Source organism: Aythya fuligula, chromosome Z, assembly GCF_009819795.1.
Source record: "Aythya fuligula isolate bAytFul2 chromosome Z, bAytFul2.pri, whole genome shotgun sequence".
Lineage (NCBI taxonomy): Eukaryota > Metazoa > Chordata > Aves > Anseriformes > Anatidae > Aythya > Aythya fuligula.
In genome coordinates this window covers 54,140,808-54,159,592 of record NC_045593.1, presented here as the reverse complement: position 1 = coordinate 54,159,592, position 18,785 = coordinate 54,140,808, and the positions used below count along the sequence as shown (strand labels likewise).

Below are 18,785 nucleotides of genomic sequence, written 5' to 3'. Positions count from 1 at the left end.
ACCTCTGATTAATAATATATTTGGTTTAAAATCACAGTATTACTTTCTTTCTATAAGTAACATTACTTAATGCATTTTTTTTTTGTGTTTTTTTTTTTTTTTGTTTTTGTTTTGTTTTGTTTGTTATCCTGCTGTAATTAATAGTAGCATGCTGTTGGATCTACTATTATCCCAGTGCTCAATGAAGCAAACCTTTTGGCTGGCAGAGAGCAGACAAAACTCATTTCATATACAGAAAGGAAAATAAAACTTCTTATAGAAGAAAATATCTTTTTTGTTGATTTTTTTTTTTTTTTTCCTTTTTTTTTTTTTTTTTTTTTTTTTTTTTTTTTTTTTGTCATTTTCTGGTGAGGTGAGTAGGGTGGGAGTGCCATAAGAGGGCTTTTTTGATCTGGGGATTCTACAACAAGCAAACAGAGGGACTTCTGCAATTCTTGCAAATCATACATCCAGTCATTATAATGCAGTGCACAAAAAAGCCAGGATAACTGAGGGCTAGAAGATTTTGCAAAATACTATGGGACAGCAATCATTGTAGCTGTACAAAACTTGCTCTCAACATAACATAACATAAAGGCACCATTGATATCTTTCCCCATTTTTGAAATACTGTAAAAAATTGCTACATATGGCACATAACACATTTGTACATACGTATATTTAATTTATAAAAGTTTTTTTTTCCTCTCCTGTTTTCTATCAGCGGAATTGCTAAAATAAAATAAATTGTTTAATTTAAAGGTGGAATACTTCATTATATAAAATAAAGTTTTACATGTGAATCTATGTGTTTTGTTTATGTCTTATACAGCAATAGGGTCTTGGTTAGCTATTACACTAGACAACCTCGCTTGCAACTCTTCTGGTGTGGAGAAGCGATTTGCTGGGTTAGTCCTGCTCTCAGCCAGCCGGTACGCAGTGGCCGGCTCCATATTGGTGGCCATGGGGTTTTGTATGCTCAGAAATGGTGTATCCTCACCTATTCTTTCATCCTCTGTTTCGCTCTCAGAGCTGGTGCTCTCAGAGCTTGTGTCGGAGTCCACTTCTACCCTGCTGGAAATATGGCCATTGGGCTTTGTTCTTTTCACCCGCCGGGTGTTGGTGAGTTTCTTTGGAGGCTCCTGTGCTGGTTCATACTCCTGTGTGGTCTCGTACTCCTCATCCTCCACTATCCTCAGAGGACTTGGTGGCAGACTGTTGCTCTCGTGAACTGGATTGTGGTGGAAGGAGTTGAACTGCTGAAGGTGGTTGTTGTACTTCTCACGCAGCCGTGGCGGGGTCACCAGGAGCAGCGGCCTCTCCTCTTCCATAAAGGGACTCACCGCCACCGAAGGGATGGAGACGGTCAAGCTGGAAACCGGCGGTGACATTTCAGATGGGGGGGACTTGGGAGAAGTCGGAGTGTGGAAGTCAACAGGTGACATGCGAGCTGGTGTGGTCATAGCTGAGACATACCTGACGAAAAGAGATGGGAGAAGTTTGTGGACACAGAATCCGTGACACGTGAACATGGCTGCTTATGTGGGCTGTGAGGAAGAAGGCAGAGAGCCCCTTAAGATCCCCAGTATCCTCATGTGCATCCTCAGCATCCAGACATTCTTGTTGCTATTAGTTCTATAGCATATGAGCCTGTAAAACCTCTGACTTCTGGGACTTTGGGGGGAAATGTTTGAAAGCAGGAAGAGCAGAGCAAAGCCCCTAGGTCTATTCACCTCAGAAGAGCCATGGAGATGCTGTAAATTATTTGCCAGAATAATTTCCTGGAATGAAGCCAGGGAAGGGATTCAGAGACTGGGGGACTGCCAGAAACAAAATGCATTTGCAAGTATTTTCTCTAATGGCTGCTGCACTTCTGGCAGGATTTGGCCAGGGTCAGGGATACATGCAAACAAATAGGAGAAAAAAAAAGGGAGGGAACTGAGGGACAGTTCTCCTGGGGCTTCACCCTCTTCTGGCAACCAGACTGTCTCAGGATAAGGAGGAACGCAAAGTCTGGACAAAATCTAGAGCCAGATTCTGTTAATTTCAATTCCTAGGGATAGTCAGAGGAGGATTTGCAGCACTGTCCCTGCAGCTTTGTTCTGCTCTGTGCATAGTGAGCTAGCTACTCTATCCAGTAGGTTTATCTGCAAAGAAACATGGCTCCATAGTGCAGTGCCTGAGGCATGCCCAGGAATCCAGCATGAGAATCAGGACATTTATTACAGACTGGACTCTTGATACTAGAGTGTATAGAGCTTCAAGCATTTCAAAAGCAATCATATATTCGTCCTCTAGGAAGTTGCAATAAGCACTGCACTTGTCTGAGCACTTGTTAAATCATCTCCACACTGCAGCTACCACCTTACAACCCTGTTCCTGTCTTGAAACAACATAAAACTTCTGAAACACTTTTTTTCTTTTTTTTTTTTTTTAATGCCAGCTTTTGTTTCAGTGCAATGTAATCCTTACAACTTTCCCTTTGGGTTTTGCAGCATTAAAATTATTATTATTTACTTTTGGCATTATTACATATCAGCATGTGCTTCCTTGCCTTCTCTGACTGGGCCCAAGTTCAGATGGGCCTGGCTAACGCTTCATAAGCCTAAACATGAAACTTTATCTGTCTTCATCAGGGAACAAACGCTGATGGAGAGGACATTCTAACTTAGTGTTAATGAATGCTCTGCAAAGTTTGCACCTCTTCTGTCAAAAGTTTCTGTAGGATGGGGAGTGGTCAAAGGTGACTTCTGAAAGTGAAGCTCAGCTGTTGCTACTGAACTTGTCTCAAAGGAAGAGGACTCTCAGCTGGTTTGGATCAGTGGAGCTCTGTGGGATGCTATGAGGTCACGCAGATTCATGAGGATCAGCTGAAACCTCCTGATCAAAGGCACAGTGCCCAACATGACATTTTGCATCATTTGGCTTTGCTTTTTTTTCTTATCCTAAGTTTACTTTCTTGAATTTCATCTCCGTCCAAACTTAAAATCTTTCTAAGCTACATCTCTCACACAGACCCATTGAGACAAGTTATATGGCTATGGTTCATGAAGTTATTTATTTTTTCATTAGTGATTTATTTATTTGAGTCTGAAAGTACCAAAATAAATCTGAATCCAACTTCCTCATCCAACCTATGACTCAGTTCCATGTATGCCTCTTGTTTAAAACAGTTATTGGAGAAAAGAGAAACCAGCACAGATCCTGAACAGATGTGAACTAGGGTAAATTGGTTTCAATTGAGGTCAATGACTTACATCAGCTGAGGAACAGAAGAAAAAAAATCTGGAGTTATGCACAAGAATTAATCAAGGTGGTTGCAAGTGGGAACTAATAGAAGTTAATAGGTTTGCATACTAAATGTACAAAACAATTCTTTATTTTTCCTTGCACTAGTAAGCTTTTCATCCCTTTTGCTTTGTAACATAGGTGGGGTCTGAGGAACTGAAGCCTTTCTAAAGCCTTCTGGTACAGCTTTGGACATAGGTCTTGTGGACACAATGGAGTTTTGCCAAACTGGTTCTTTTAATGTACTAAGTTATTTAAATGTGTTCAATGTACTCTGTGTGCACGCTTCCATCAGAGTGAAATTACTCGTGCTGGTGTGTCATGCATTCCCACGTTTCTGGTGTATTCCCACACAGTACAATGGGATAGTGCTAACAAGCTGCTGTCCACAAGCTGAGGTGCAGGCACTGAACACATGCAGCTCTAGCCTTTTCTGAAATTCCTTTCACGAATTTTAACCTTTCAGGTTAGAAGGTGATGGATTTATCCAGATTTTTGGCCATCCATGCTGGCTTGATGAAAGGGGATCAGAGTGTATACACATCCAGCCAGTTAACTGGTTACTTGCTGCTAACTTCACCTCTCAAGCAGAGGTGGTATTTTATGAGTTTTTCTCCTGTCAGGTGGCTAAGGACCTTCTAAAATGCATATGCTTGAGACCTCTGCTCATATAAACAGATTTCACAGCATGGGATGCAACGGAGGGATAGGGCCATGCAAAAGAGTCTCTGCTAATGTCTGTTCCATTTCATTCCAGAATGGTAAGGGAGCTGGGGACCTGGAAGATGAACGGAGCACAGACTTGATTTGCTAATTCAACATTACTTTGCTTCAGGAAGTTATTTGTCAGTTTGCATGCTCCTTTATGTTTCAGAATCATTTTTAGTTGCAAATAACTCTTATTTTCTCTCTTATATACACACACATATCCGCAATCCATCTCTCAGAAATGATCTTCCATGTATTTCCTGCTTTCTAAATATAGATGAGGCCTAATTTAAAGCCTGGGGAACTATTTTCTGCATTCCAAATTCACTGTCATTTCGAGCACAGGCCAAGCCATCAATGCATGGTGAATTATCACAGAAATGTTGCTGTTTTTCACCTGTACCATAATAGTCCAGAAACTGAATCATTTACAAAACATCTTTTCTTGTCATTGGAATGGAAGGGCACATGCTTCTTCTCTCCCTAAAAACATGGTGTATCAGGGTGTGGCTCTTGTGTGCCCCAGGACACCTGCATCAGCACGTGAAGCCTGTGTGAATGGTCTGTGCTTCTCACACCCAGATGCCCATATATCTGAAGCTCTATTACACAGTGCTGGTGGGCATGTGGCAGTGCTTCCAGCTCAGTTCCCAGGCAGAGGACAGTGCTGTATTTACTGTTGTAGGTCCTGATCCTGCAAAGCACATGCCAAGTTTCACCCGCATGAGTAATACCACTGATTTCAACAGGGCTACTCACACAATTAAAAGTTAATCTTGAGTAAGTGCTCTGCTGGACTGCGGCCATGGTTGTTTATCTCATGTGAACCACATATTTTGAAAACTAAATTGCATGGTAAATTACGGATATTTTTAAAAGAAGAGGGCCATTTTGCTGTCCTTCATGGTCCTACAAACCATGTTCAGAGGGCCCTCAGCTGTAGTCCACTGTCCTGCCACTAAACAATTGGTCTTTGTATAGCAGAGGGAGTACCACTGAAATGGCTTTTGCTGTACTTGCACATTCATTTTTCTGGAAACCACAATAAGTCTCCTATATAACTTGGTCTCCTTGTGGATTGCCTGGCTGCATTTTTGACATCATGGACATCCCACGATATCAAAACTCTTCTGATTTCACAGTGCTCAGAGAATTGGTCCAGTAACCCTTTGTTTTCTTTCTTTTTGGCCTCTGATTTCTGGGAGCAAGGCTGTCTTCAAATACCTTGTTTTTTCTGTCTTTCTTTTTCTACTCTGGGGCTATGCCATGATCTTGAGATAAAATCCCAACTTCAGCCTGAAAAGCCTTTTTCAGTGAAAGTTTTCTTAGAACTCATTCACTTCAAGGTAGACATTAGGTATCAATGAGTGAGACTTCCAGAGGAAAAAAAAAAAAGTTAGTTCTTTGGAAAAATCCTGGCTAACTCCGCCTCTGACTACTCTTGATTCAATAAAGACTTACCTTCTTCTGGCTTACAGTTTGTGTTCTTTGCTTTTATTTAGTAAGATGTCAAGGGGAATTTTCAAAAGAGATAATGGGTTTAGTACCTGGAATCCCCCAGAAAGTAGGTGGTGGCTGAATTCCTATAGTATTAGGAGTCCTTGTTGCCCTCCTCCTGCATTTCTCACTGTCTCCATACATTGTCTCCATACATTGCTTTCTCCCGGTCTTTTGTGTCTGATAAAATCTCTCAGTTTTAAAATCAATAATTAGTCAGAGATCTTTTTACTCTACAATGAAAATTTCTGAAAAATTACTTCAGTGGAGCTTATCCAAATATGAATTGCATCTATTAGGAATAAATCCAGCAGAGGCAGGAAGGCAAGATTCTTTTTGTTGACTGTAAATCACTCCACCTTTACAAATGAGGGGAGGTATGCCCTACATGAGCAGCACTGTTGGGATTCCTCCTGTGGTGCCAAGCAGGAAAACCCTCTGGGCTCACCAGGCCTGGCCAGCTGGAAGAAATGAGGTAGTATGTGGTACCTTTCACTGTGAGGAGAGTCTCGGTAGGAGTCAGGGGTCTCTCTTGCATGCCGGAGGAAGCTGTTTCCTTCCCGTGGCCCACCGATGCCATTGAGGCGGCCCCGTGGCCCTGTTGGGCTGGTGTGCCTGCTATTCTCCACCGAGGAACTGACAAGCACTGAGTGGCTTTCGGAGAGGATGCTTTCAGTGTGGCCATTACTCCAGCTGCAGGGAAGAAGGAGAAGGGAGCAGAGGGTCAGAGGGTACTTTGACTGAATACGCATATGAGAAGTTTAACCGGGGGTAGCAAGGACTCTGCTGCAGCTTTGGATGTGCAGCGCCTTAGGGCTAGTAACTGGGGCTGCAGATTTTTGTGAATTATAGGAATCCACACACACTGAGATGATTTTGCATATCTGTAAAAAATGAAGAAGAAGGAAGGCTTTCCATACTCTAGGACATGAGACTGATCTTTAAAACAGATCAGTCACTAATATAGCAATCTGCATATACTGAAACTCACTCTAACAGTGTTGGAATGCCATTCAATCAATAAGCACTTTGTAAATTCCTGGAAAGATAATTAGTTAGGTGACATGACACTAAATATTGTTAGTCATAAAATTAAAATGCGATGACTTCTCTCTCTATCTCTCTCATAACTTTTCTGTTTTGCAACAGCAGCAGGATGTATATTATAGGTGCTGTTTTACTTCCCAGTTGAGTACCTGTGGCTGGGCGTCTGGGTGACTGTTATGGAGTGATGTGTTGTTGAGGTGTAGTGGCTCGTGGAAAACGAGGTCTCTGTCTCTCGCTCAATGACACGCTCGCTGGAGATTACATTTTTTGAAACGTACTGCTGAAGAAAAAACATACAAACCTTATGTTTACAAACCAAAATTTACAGCACATCTGCAGATGTAATTAACATATTTGTCTTCCATAAAGACATTTTTTTTTTCTTTTATGCACCAAAACTTTTACTTTGTCACTCAAATGTGGGCCAACATAACACTTACACTTTTGAGTACATTCATGTACAGCTCCATGTATATATATCCCATTTAAACTCAAGACTGAAGGGAACAAATGAGGAAATTAGCAAAAGGCCGCATCCCAATCACACTATAATCAACCTACATATGTAAGAAGGAAATGAGAAGTCATCAAGGATAGAGACCTGGAAAGGCAACCAGCACTTAACAGATTAAAAAAAATATTGTCCAGTGGACAAGACAGGAGTAGTTAATTAGCAGTGGCAATTTTTCATTGCACCATAAATATCTGGGCAGGAAATAACTGTTTTCAGTACCAACGCAAGAGGTGTGTAGTGCCTAGACTCCTGAACCGTTTTTATCTGTAGCCCACTGATATCACCAGAGATGTTGTTCCTGGTAGGACTCTCTATTCTACTCAATGTGGACTACTTGTTTCCAGTCTCTTAATAGCTGTTTGTGATTTAGTTCATTTCAGGGGAAATATTACAAGCTGAGCTCTTCTGAAAATATGTCTTAATCAATGTCAGTGGCAGCACTGATGTTGCCTTAGCAGAGAAAAGGGCTTGGGTAAGAGATAAGGTGGGGACTGGCCCTCTGCTTCCATTGCTTTTGGTTCTCTGACAAATGGCTAGCCATGGCTTGGCCACACCATGACCCATCCACATATCCACAGTCATTGCTACTATCCAGGTGAAGACTGTAGCAAGACTTTTACCCCAAGGCTTTTTTTTTTTTTTTTTTCTTAACTCTTCACCAACTTTTCCTCTCAAGCTGGTGCAGCAGTGTTTTGGTTGATAGCGTCTTTCTCCTTTCACTGTCTTGTTACAAGCCCTGCATTGCTGTTATATTTCAGAAAAGAAACTTGTTTTTGAGGACTACTGATCTGAGGATCACAGCTGTCATTGCTCCCTGGACGTGTACAGTGTCAGACAGCCTGAGGTCTGTGCTCATAAAGTTTCACTCCTGATCCACAATGGCTGGCCCCACTTAGCAGCCACCGGGGGTGGTAAGAAGAGCAAGAAAGTGTGTTTGTAGAAACCGATCGCTGTGGACATGCTCAGCCCAACTGCAGTGCTGGTACCATTTTATTTGTTGTTTTTACTGTTGTTGTTTTTTGTTTGTTTGTTTTGAGGCATTGCTGTTGCTTCTGGTGTCCCAGGCCTGCAGGCACATCTGCAGCACTGTGGCTTGCACCAATGAAATGGCCATCTGCGGAAACATATCTCATCCTACTGTGTATTTATCACAGAGTCCCAGATTGTTTCTGGGTGGAGAGAGCCAATTGAATTCAGTCACCAGCCTGTGGCAGGGAGGTCTCACAGTGTCAGGGCAAGCTCTGCCATGACACTGGCAAACTAGGTTGAAAGGTGGGCAGTAGGACTTACGTTCACCAGCTGGACATTGTCGGGTGGTGGGTTGGGGTGGTGCGGCCCATTGGCCATGTTCATCACGTTGTTCCTCTCTGAGCGGAGGCTCTGCCGAAGGCGGTCATGCAACTTTTTCCTCTGCTTCCTGTATATGAAACACGGAAATGGCTTTAATAGACAAAAGGAAAGCAGCTGCACCTTTCAGCATGATGATGATGATGATAATGATAATGTAAAGTTTCTTTACTGCCAGCACTTTCCCCACTGCTGCAAGATCTCAGAGTCACCCCTAAGACTGCAGGTCTAATTGCAGCTGGAGCTGTGGGGACCTGCAGAGGGGAGAGATGTGTGGGCACCCTTCCAGGAGTCTGCAGGCCACAAGGGGATGGGAAAATGTGCGAGGGAGAAGGAGGCCACTTCCAAGCTGTGATCTGTTTCAGGAGAAGCTCTTTGCTGCACTCCAAAGGGAAGGAGGAGAGATTTTAACCCTGACACCTTTGCCACCCTCCCTACGGCCACAGTCAGGTATCCAGAAGTCTTCCAGGTCTCATTTTTGTGCTCTCCACAGGGAGCTGCCACACCTTACAGGGTGGCCTAGACCTTGGGGCCTGCATGCAGCTGTTTGCAGTAGTGGTGTGTGTTTACCTAAAAGCCTCCTTTCTGCCTCCTCTCTGGCATGGCCTTTGTTTCACAGGCAGGCCAAGGTGCCTATCAGCTGCAAAGTTTAACAGCATTGCTAGGACTGGGACTTTTTGTGGTCCTGCAGCTATGCACTTTTTGTGGGATGTACCCCATTTACCCCAACGGTGTGCTCCAAATGTATAAACTTGTTAAAGAAGTTAAAGGGTGCAGAGGAAGCTCCAGAAATAATACAAAGAGAGAGGCTGTGTGAGGTATCACTGAGCCTGCAGCCATCCTGGCAGCTTTGTAAGGTTTCATTACAGCAACATCAGATTAACTGGAACCCAGTGATTAGCAGATGGATGCCAGGGCAGTTAATGCATTCAGGAGAACCATCTTCTGTACTAATGTCACGCTCTCTAGCTGACTCAGACACTTATGTTGTGCCCCATCATCAGCTGCTCCTTTCCCATTTGCTAACTGTTCCAGTTCTCCTCAAGAGAACTTTTCAGGAGATTGTTATCAGCTGTCGATAACAAAATCTGCAGCATACTACAACTGGGTGCTGCAAAGGCCATGCAGAATACACTAAATGGAGCACCAAAATAAATAAGCAGGGAGCGTGCTATTCAATTTCAGGCTTAATTTATCAATATTCCCCAGTTTTCTTGATTATATTGGAGGACTTCCACCTTCCTGCCACATAATCCAGGGAAGTGAAGGGAGGATGCAGGCTCCATCACACTGCAGAATGCAAATGACCTTGGCTGTGGCAAGAGCTGAAACACACACAACTCCCTAAGCTGTATGCAGAAGTGCAAATATTTTTGGCAGGATAGGATGGTGTAAGACATAACCGTTTTCAATCATGTTTTGAACTCAAGGGGACAATTCCAAGCTTTCCAAAAAGGAGAGGGGAGGGAAAACAATATGTTGAAGCTTGGTAGCCAGGGAAGCTTAGAGAAAAAGAAGACATGATTTGACACACTGCATTTTAAGTATTTTGTGCACCTAGGCCTGGATAGTGGATAGTGGAGGACACCTAATTTATGTCACTCCATATAAATGGTGCAAGCAGACATGGCTGTCTTGGAAATGCTCCTTTCTCAGCGGGACATGATCACTGGTCTACTTGGGCTTTGTGCTTGGGAGATATCTAAGTCACAGCTACTCAAACATCATGTTAGAAAATGCAGGTAGTTAACTGGATGGAGAGTGTAGGGCAGGGAGATATCTGAACAGCTACCCAAAGCCACTGTGGGCTGAGAAGAAGCACACACAAATGTTTAACTTGATTTCACAGCACCTTTCAAGGTCCCTTATATTGGAGCTGTGTTGGTGGGAACTAAGGATGACCCAAGCCCCTTTACTTGTTAGAGAAAGTGGGTTCTAGAACGTTTGGATTCATCATCTATGGGGCTCATATCCTGCCATCTGCTGCCTGGGAATCTGTCCCTGTGAATCCGTATTACTTCCCACATTTAGAGATTAGTATATTTGCATGTTGCATGCTTCCACGTGTGTCATTTTTACTCCAGTTAAAGGACATTAACTAAAAAAAAAAAAAATTAGGAATGAGTACTAAGGAGAAAGAAAGGAGAAAGAATAATGAGAATGCTAATGTGTCCCCCCTACCAGGAGGAAAAAGCATACAGGGAATATCTCATAGATAGCAGTCTGGCATCACTGCTACATTTGGAGGGCCACAAACTGGCAGTTCAGTTTCACTCTTGCCAGCTGTATTTGAAAACAATTCACTTTTGGCTGGCAATGATTGCTGATATCTGGGAGGAGCTGTGGCAAAGCATCTATTCTCTTGGTGTACTTTGGGGGCATTTTATATAGAAGACTGTACTTCAAAACCCTGACTAAATGTTTATTTAAATTCATGTGGAGGCCTTAGCTGATTTCAATGATATTTGGATCAGGAACGATGTTGTTTATCTGCCCTAGTTTGACCGTTGTCATTTCTAAAAAGAATAATTGATCTGACTTTATTAGTGTTCAGTGGTTCCCAGCTCCCAGCTGACCGTTGGCACAAAGGTTGTGGGTAGGAGCCATATGAGTGTGTGTGGCTGGACTCTCACTGAGGGGGCAAATGACCCTCTCCCTGCTTTTAACACATCCATTATTGGTGGAGCTTGCAAGGAAAACCAACAACCAAACTGCTGATCCAGCCCTGCAACAGTAAATCTACAGGTTTATACAAATGTAGAAGATTTATGATAAGGGTTTTCTGTGTTTTGGTGGGGAGATTTATAACAGCAGCCAGAAGTTTTGGCAGCACAAATCCTGCTGATGTTCAATATAATTTATGGCCCAGAATGCCTCATGCATGTTTGAGAGTCACCCCCAGTAATTTACAAAGGCTCAGAGAATGCATTAAAGTGCCTACTTTTGCATTGGGAGTACTTTCACATTCAGTTCTTTGGCCTTTGGTGTTTAGTAACTTTTAGCACTGTTAATCTTCTCAAGTATAAACAAACTATGCTGATCCTTAAAATTTACTGCTGGGTAGCAACATGATTCCACTGATGAGGTTTGTTCCCATCCAGCTAGGAAAATCATAAATGTGTGATAAATGAATTGCAAGTCAGTAAAATTTGCTTGAGTCACATATGAATGGTGAGAAACCTCTCAGATACCCGTCTTATTTTTGCACTTATTGATATGGAGACGTTTACCCGCCTTGCTTGACCATAGTACCCTAACCACAGGGCTGTCTCTTCAGTTCAGCTCTGGAGAAACCCCATTAACAACCAAATGCTCAGAGAAGTAGAAGCTATAGTCAGCTGGGAAGGCCCTGACAGACAATCACAGATATAAAATAGAAGAGAAAAGTTTACTTGGTTTTGCAGTAGGCCACCACACACATGATGCCAACTACTAGAAGAGCAATGCAAATGCCAGTTATGGTCAGCACCCGTTTCTGGTACAGTTCCTCAGCTTCTAGAAAGGGACAAAAACAGAGAAGGTCACAACATGGAGGATAGCTAGGCAAGATGCACACAGTCCACAGCTGGCATGCTACATACCATTGCACAGATTCACACAGCCACACCGAAACACAGCCACCACACTTCAGGCAAAATCATGATTGACTGCAAGGAGAACAGGACTATACCATAAGCTCTAAACAGTGTACCGAGGACGAGTGATCATCCGTACAATTACAGTCAAAAGTAATCTCTTTTTGTTTAAGTCAACAAGAATAATATCTAAGAAAAAAACTTCACAATTGACAAACACTCAGCATTTGCTGGAAATAAAAGTGCAACACACTAAGGTAATAACATAAATTTGCAAATGCTTTGGAAGTTTTTCTCTGCAAAGACAGCTGGAATGAAAGCCAACTTTATAAATCTTTTAGATAAATGTATTTTCTTGATTTTATTATCTTTTTTTTTTTTTTTTTTTTTTGGACTGTTTTCATATCCAGTGTCCCTCTGCCCCCATGCCAACTTGTATCTCAATTGTCTTTGCAGGAAAGATTTCAAAATATCCTTCTACATTTGAAACATGAGCTTGGCTTGTAAACATATTACCAATGGAAATGAACACAGATTTTGAGCTCTGGTCATAAAGTTCAGACTGTTTCTCCAGTGCACCTCAGAAAACACAGCCATATCAATAACTAGTAGTGCGTTGTATCAGAGAAATTCTTGGTTTTCACTTGAATCTCTTTATATCTAGCTAAGGAACTCTGCTCTATCTAGAGCGGCAACTTGCTCAGTGATGAGAACTTGCTGCTGATCTCATTCATGAGAGATATTTTACTATTATAAAGAAGTTAGTAGCACCAGTAATGTTTGGATTGGAGCTACCCTTGCATTCCAGCCTCAATCACTCTTGGCAGAGAGTATCAGTGTGTGTTGTACTCGGGAAACGTTACGTAAGGAGTGCTGAAATGGAGACACACATTCTGTGTTGACAGAAGAGGTAGCTTTTATGAATGTTGATTTGCATTCCTGTTTTTAGGACAAAAATGGGTCTCTGGTTTTTTTTTTTTTTTTTTTTTTTTTTGATTAAGCAGACAGTCCCAAAAGCTTGCTCTGGAGGATCTGGACTGGAGGGTGGCATTAGGACAGTCAGCAGTATTGAGTGCAGTTGGAATACCAGCAGGTGATTAAAAGTAGGTCAATGAATAAAAGCTGCACAGGGCTGCAGTGCCTCAGGAATAAATGTCAGCATTATTACTGACAAGAGGGTCTTACAAAAACATAAAAGGCCTGTGGGGCAATTCACCAGGTGATATAGAGAATCACCTCCTTGTCATGGTCCCTCACATGTGTCATAAGTCTCTGTCCAAGCTCAGAGTCTCTAAAATGCTGGACTGAAAGGAGCTTTAAGGAGGCCAGGGGAGAAATCAGCATGGAATACATTCTCTCATCTCAATAATGAAAAAAGTACCAGCACAAAAGGTACTTCTATCATTTAATGAGGAAATCCTTCCTACTAAGGAGGGAACATTCATTTCTCTCATGTGTTTCCTGTGGGCACCAAGATGCACAGAGGTGTGCCTGAGACTGCAAGTTGTGCCACCTTGCAGGACCTCCCTTAAATTTGTCACTGTGCTAGGTCTTCCCAGCTTGTGGGAGACAAAATGTGATCGTCTAAATCTACACCTACTTTGTTTCCCAGGAAAGAAGGGATGCAAAAAGAACTGAGACTGAGCAGAATCAGCAAGGGTTTAAAACCCTGCAATTTGTGTGGACTGATGGATATTGGGGAAATAAAGGTGGTTGCTGCCTATCCTAACTGCTAACATGGTGGTGGGATTGCTGAAGCTATTGCTTCAGAAATGTGGTTTCAATCACTGTAATTCACTTATCTGAAATAACTGTTAATTAATTTAATAAATGTTTTGGCCAACTGTTAATAGATGGCTAGGTGCCAGTGCAGATACGACCCAGCATCCAGTGCTGAGATTTGTGAGATATCAGTAGGGCATTAGCCCTTTGAGGCTTTCCAGCCTCAGCACAGCTACTCACTGCCCTAGATTCAGGACAGGTGTCAAATCTTACATGCAACAAATCACCAAGCAAGAAAAAAATCTTAATTTCTCTGATACAATCCACCTTATCATGGAGATAATTCTTCCTACAAGCCAAACCCACTGTAAACAAAAACACCAGCAAACAGGTCATGAGCACTCTCAGACAAAATTAATAGCACTGATTATTTACAAGGGGGAGGGAAGAAGAAGTGAGTTTGGTAAAACTAGGATGCTGCAAAAATGTATTGAAGAAAACAAAACAAAACAAACCTCCAAGAACAGAAAGTCAAAAAAGGGAAGGAAGGAAGGAAAGGATGAAACTCCAAACCAAACCAGGACAAAGACAAAAAAGGAAGGTGAAAAACAGGGAAAAATGAGGTTAAAGGGTTGAGAAATCAACTGCAGGCCTGGCACAGCATGCTTGATACTGGAAAAAACAGAGTGAAAAAATGCTTGGGGACAAAAAGAACAAGGCTGAAGCAGAGTCTGAAGGGATTTCTCATACAGCATAACTCCTTGCCTAGGCTAGTTAGTGGCACTTGATCCCCTTCCCATTTATGCCCCTTCTGAAAGCGCTTATTAGTTAGCCATGAAAATGGTGTATTACGAATGTCACAGGAAACAGGAGAATTGTGCTAAGCAATTTAGGGGCAAATTTGAAACGCTTTAAATCTACTTTTTTTTTTTTTTTTTTAAATTTTGATGACTGTCAGCTGTTAGCTTGTAAAAGCAAAATGAATAAATATGTATCAACCCATTTTCCTTGGATGGGAAGGGAAAGGAGGAGGAGGAGGACTAAGTAGCAGTGGAAACTGTGCTTGGTTGTTTATACTGAGGAAAAACTGCAAAAACTGCACTGACTCAGGAGGGTTATTGTAGGCTGCAGATGAGCCTGGCAGCAAAGTGGTGATTGCCTTGCTAGTGCTGTCAGTGCTTGCTACACAAGTGTGGGACTCTCCTGGGCTTGCATGCAACGAGGGTGCAGCAACAGAACCCGGCAGTGGGGAAAGCTGTGAGTGATGCTTCTCACACTGGCACATCTGTGGGTTTGTAGGTCCTTAGGGGCATAGAAAGATACACTCCAGGGCATGCTTTCATTAACCAAATCCCCTCCCACACCTTTCAGAATGAGGACAATCCAGCCTAAGTTGATTCTCTCCCTAAACTGTGGGGAGAAGTGGCTCCCCAGGAGAGCCAACAGCTCCAGAGGGCCTGGCAGGGCTCAGAGCCCTGGGGGCACAGAGGGGTCTGGAGCAGCGGTACCCCCAGCCTAGTGGCCTGAGCGGTGGGTCTGGAGTAGAGGATGGGGTTTTCACCCAGGAACCAGCAAGCTCCCACCAAAAATTCAGCACACTTCAGGCTGATGGGTGGTAGGGGATGGGGTACAGGGGTCCCAGCCGAGGCCTTGCAGTGTCAGGGAGTTTGGAGACAGCTATGTAGGGAGAACGTGGCACACCAGTGGCTCTCCTACAGGGAATCTCACTCCCAAACTCCTTCCTGGGGAATATCAGAGGTGCCTCAGGAGGCTGCATGGCCCTGAAACCCCATGGAGTGGGCACGCTACCTGTTGCAGTGCACGCAGAGCTGGTTGATGATACCAAGCACAGAAATACAGGCTGCCTTGGAAGTGCTCATCACACTAGCACAGAGAAAGTTTTTTTTTTGGGAAAAAGCCCACAGAGGAGTGTGTGTGCAGTGAGAATTTAGAATTGCTTTTGGCCCGTTAACTACAAAAATTCTGTAAATAAATATATTTCCCTACATAATGTTAGGAAAATCTAAACAACGCTTGGACTCACATATCCTTGTCAGTCCCTTCCAACTTGAAATATTCTATGATTCTGTGGTTCTGTGACTCTAAGATACTAAATCCCTCTATGTGCAGCCCTTCAAACATGCACATTATGCAATTCATTTCACATAACCCTAATTTATATATAATTGATAATAAATGTGATCTTTAATTTGCTCTATTTTAAAGCTTTTCTTCTTAAAGGCCTCTGTCATTTTTTGAAATAATTTGGTTCCAAGAGGTGGTTCCACTGGTGTTACCTTAGATAGAAAGCAAAATTTGCAAGTCGTTTTTTTTCTAAGGATTTTAATATAATTTCTCATGTGTTAATGTAGCCATATATCTTCTAATTAAACCTAGTTTTTATGACTGAGACTTAATATTATCTTGTGATAATAATAACAATAAACTGGGTTGTGATAGATTTTCTAAATTTAGATTTGTAATGGGTTTTCCATAGCTCACAGCTTAAGCTAATGACATTTTATGTGGGCATTTTTAATAAGAACATGAACTAAAACTGTATGAAAAACATCGGTTGCCAGTTCTAATCATGTGCTGATAATCTTAGGAGATGCCAGGATAAAAATGACTTGAATTTGAAGTTAGTCTGTTAAAGAGGTACGTTGTTAAAAGATTACCAAACATTAGTTGGGTAAGTAGTCTCTTCATGAAGAGGACTTAAAGATCTGTTTCTATTATCTTAAGCAGTAGCATAAAAAAACTATCCACTGCCAATGTTCTTGGATGGGTACAATTATTGAGTTTATTATTATAAGTACTCACATATTTGCTGACTCGAGGACCTAGAGTCTTCCTGTAAACATCTATTTAAGTTCCTAAATAACTTTTAGTTCAGTGCTAATTTACAGGCCTAGAAATGTATGTATACATGCATATCATTTACAACTATGTATATGCATCCTATTTACATACCTAGTTGTGGGTTTAGAGATAAAACTTTACTTGGAAACCAAAGCTTGAAGCTGTAAATTTGCAGAATTTTAAGTGGCTATAACAGCATATCCTTTTTTTATAGACTAGTTAGTCACTTTGCTTAATGCTTTCGGCATTTCCAAAATTTGGCTACCCTAGAAGAACTTTGCAAAAGCAAATGTCAAAACTAGTCAAAATTGCACATCAGAAAAAAATAAATGTACACTATGTTATGATTACTTCAGTGATTCCTAGACCTCCTTAGATCTGGAATACCCTACCAGTATCACCATTTTAGTGAGATGATTGCTGCTAATATTTTGACAGGTTGTTGTTATAGCTGTATGATCCCTTCTAAAGCATAAAGAAATTGGTTAGGAATTGAAAAGGGGAGGTGGAGAAAAAAAAAGCGGGGGGGGGGGGGGGGGGGGGGGGGGGGGAGGGGGTAAGGGGTTATCTCTCAGGCTCTAAAATCTGCAGGCTAAAAGGAATGATTGGTCCATACCCATAAATTCAATCCCAAGATGCTCTGCCAATGCAGAAAGTTGACAAAAAAAAAAGAAAGAAAAAGGAAAAAGTTTCAGAAAAGAGCAATACACTGTACTCATAAAACAAATCACATATGAGTATTATGGCTATTCTGTGTCTGCACATGAAACAGGCAAAGGGCTGTGTAGTTAACTGAGCAGTGCTTGAGAGCACCTCTGTGGGCTACATGACCAGAGCTTCTGTAAGGGTTACACACCAAAATATGTACGGGGTATCTGAACAGCCACAGTGCAGTGAACGCAGCAGCAACCATTAATCCTTAAACATCTTACTGAGATGAAGGGGGCTACGGCTCAAGGATGCCATGTGAAATAGCCGTTTTCAGACCATGGGGGCACAGGGTGGCTTACAAGTAGTGGTGTTCTCTAGTAGAGGGGCTGTGCACTGCCCTCTCCCCTGGCCCTGCTCCCGTCCCTGTTGTGTGGGTCCTCGCTCTTGTCAGCAGCTACCTGACGGTGGCTAGGACCACGTGCTGAGCAGTGGGAGCCCTTCTCAGCTTTGGGAACTGCCTTCAGCAGGGCTTTCCTTTCCAGAAGATAAGGAGCCAGTCACTTTCCCTTGCCTTCACCAGAATCACCCTCTGGCTGGCTGCATGCCCAGTGGGGGACACGGGCTGATGCCATTTCCAGCAGATCACCTGCCAAAATTAACACCCCCAGGCCCCAGCATCAGGGGAGAGGCAGAACAGAGATTTTCCCTCTAGTTGGTACCCTTGGAGATCCTTCCCATAGGGCCAAATCCATAACCTTGGCAGCTCTCACTTTCTTTGTCCTTGCATGATGCATAATTAAAATCCAACCCTAATTTTCTGACCAAATGGATTTTTATATAGCTTGTGCACATTGGGAATGCCAATTCTCTCCTGCCAATCAGTAACATTTAAGGGTTAAGTAGGTTGGAATCCACCCAGATCTCTTCCTAAAGTGACAGTTTTACATGCCTACATGAACACTGCTAATGATATACATTAGTTGCATAGAAAGCTTGGTTAAGTCTTTGATAAAATGAATGACATGCCCATGCATATATATTGCTGTATTTATGCTTGCTTACAGGTAAAATTCCTAGCCTGGAGATAATTTAATTTTAGGGGAAGTAATTTGTATCATGCAGTTTCTATTGCAAATAATCCAATGGGAAATTGGTACTTAAATGGGAATGTATTCTGGCTGAGAGCCCTAACAAGAAAACATGCTGAAGAAACATGCACCACTTATTCAAACCTAGATAGCATATTGCTCTTATTTATCTTTGTTATTCCTAGCTACATTGCCTAGACGTGATTAAAAGAAAGCAGAATATCCCAGCACTTTTCATTTTATAAACAGATCATCACTTTTGATCTTTTCCTATTTAACCCAATATTGTTGCATATTTATTAGGTGTGATTACAATGTGTATTTTTTTGTTGAATATTTGTCCAGGTGCTCTAAAGAGGAATACAATTAATTATTTTTAACAACTCAGTTTTCATTCTGTGAAAAGATTTTTATTTTATTATTATTATTTTTTTTTTTTGGCAGAGCATAATTGGAAGATGTAATGCTCGGGATGTATTTTTTTTCCCCCAAAGTGACTTACAGCTA

The 18,785-nt window shown here is 42.0% G+C and overlaps 1 protein-coding gene across 5 annotated transcripts in view; it reads right to left on the bottom strand.

Moving 5' to 3' along the window:
• Positions 1–748: 748 nt before the first annotated feature.
• The window catches only part of NRG1 (neuregulin 1), a 102,296-nt gene continuing 84,259 nt past the window's right edge, over positions 749–18,785 (bottom strand). For 2 of the 5 annotated variants that reach the window (XM_032205416.1, XM_032205417.1), the window contains 6 exons: positions 17,156–17,179; positions 11,773–11,875; positions 8,324–8,450; positions 6,669–6,799; positions 5,962–6,165; positions 749–1,455 (listed from right to left, as the gene is read on the bottom strand). In XM_032205416.1, coding sequence (XP_032061307.1) covers positions 804–1,455; positions 5,962–6,165; positions 6,669–6,799; positions 8,324–8,450; positions 11,773–11,875; positions 17,156–17,179 — 1,241 coding nt within the window. In that variant the 3' untranslated portion in view covers positions 749–803. The remainder of the gene's footprint in view (positions 1,456–5,961; positions 6,166–6,668; positions 6,800–8,323; positions 8,451–11,772; positions 11,876–17,155; positions 17,180–18,785) is intronic. The other 3 variants (XM_032205418.1, XM_032205419.1, XM_032205420.1) reach the window with 3 other exon arrangements.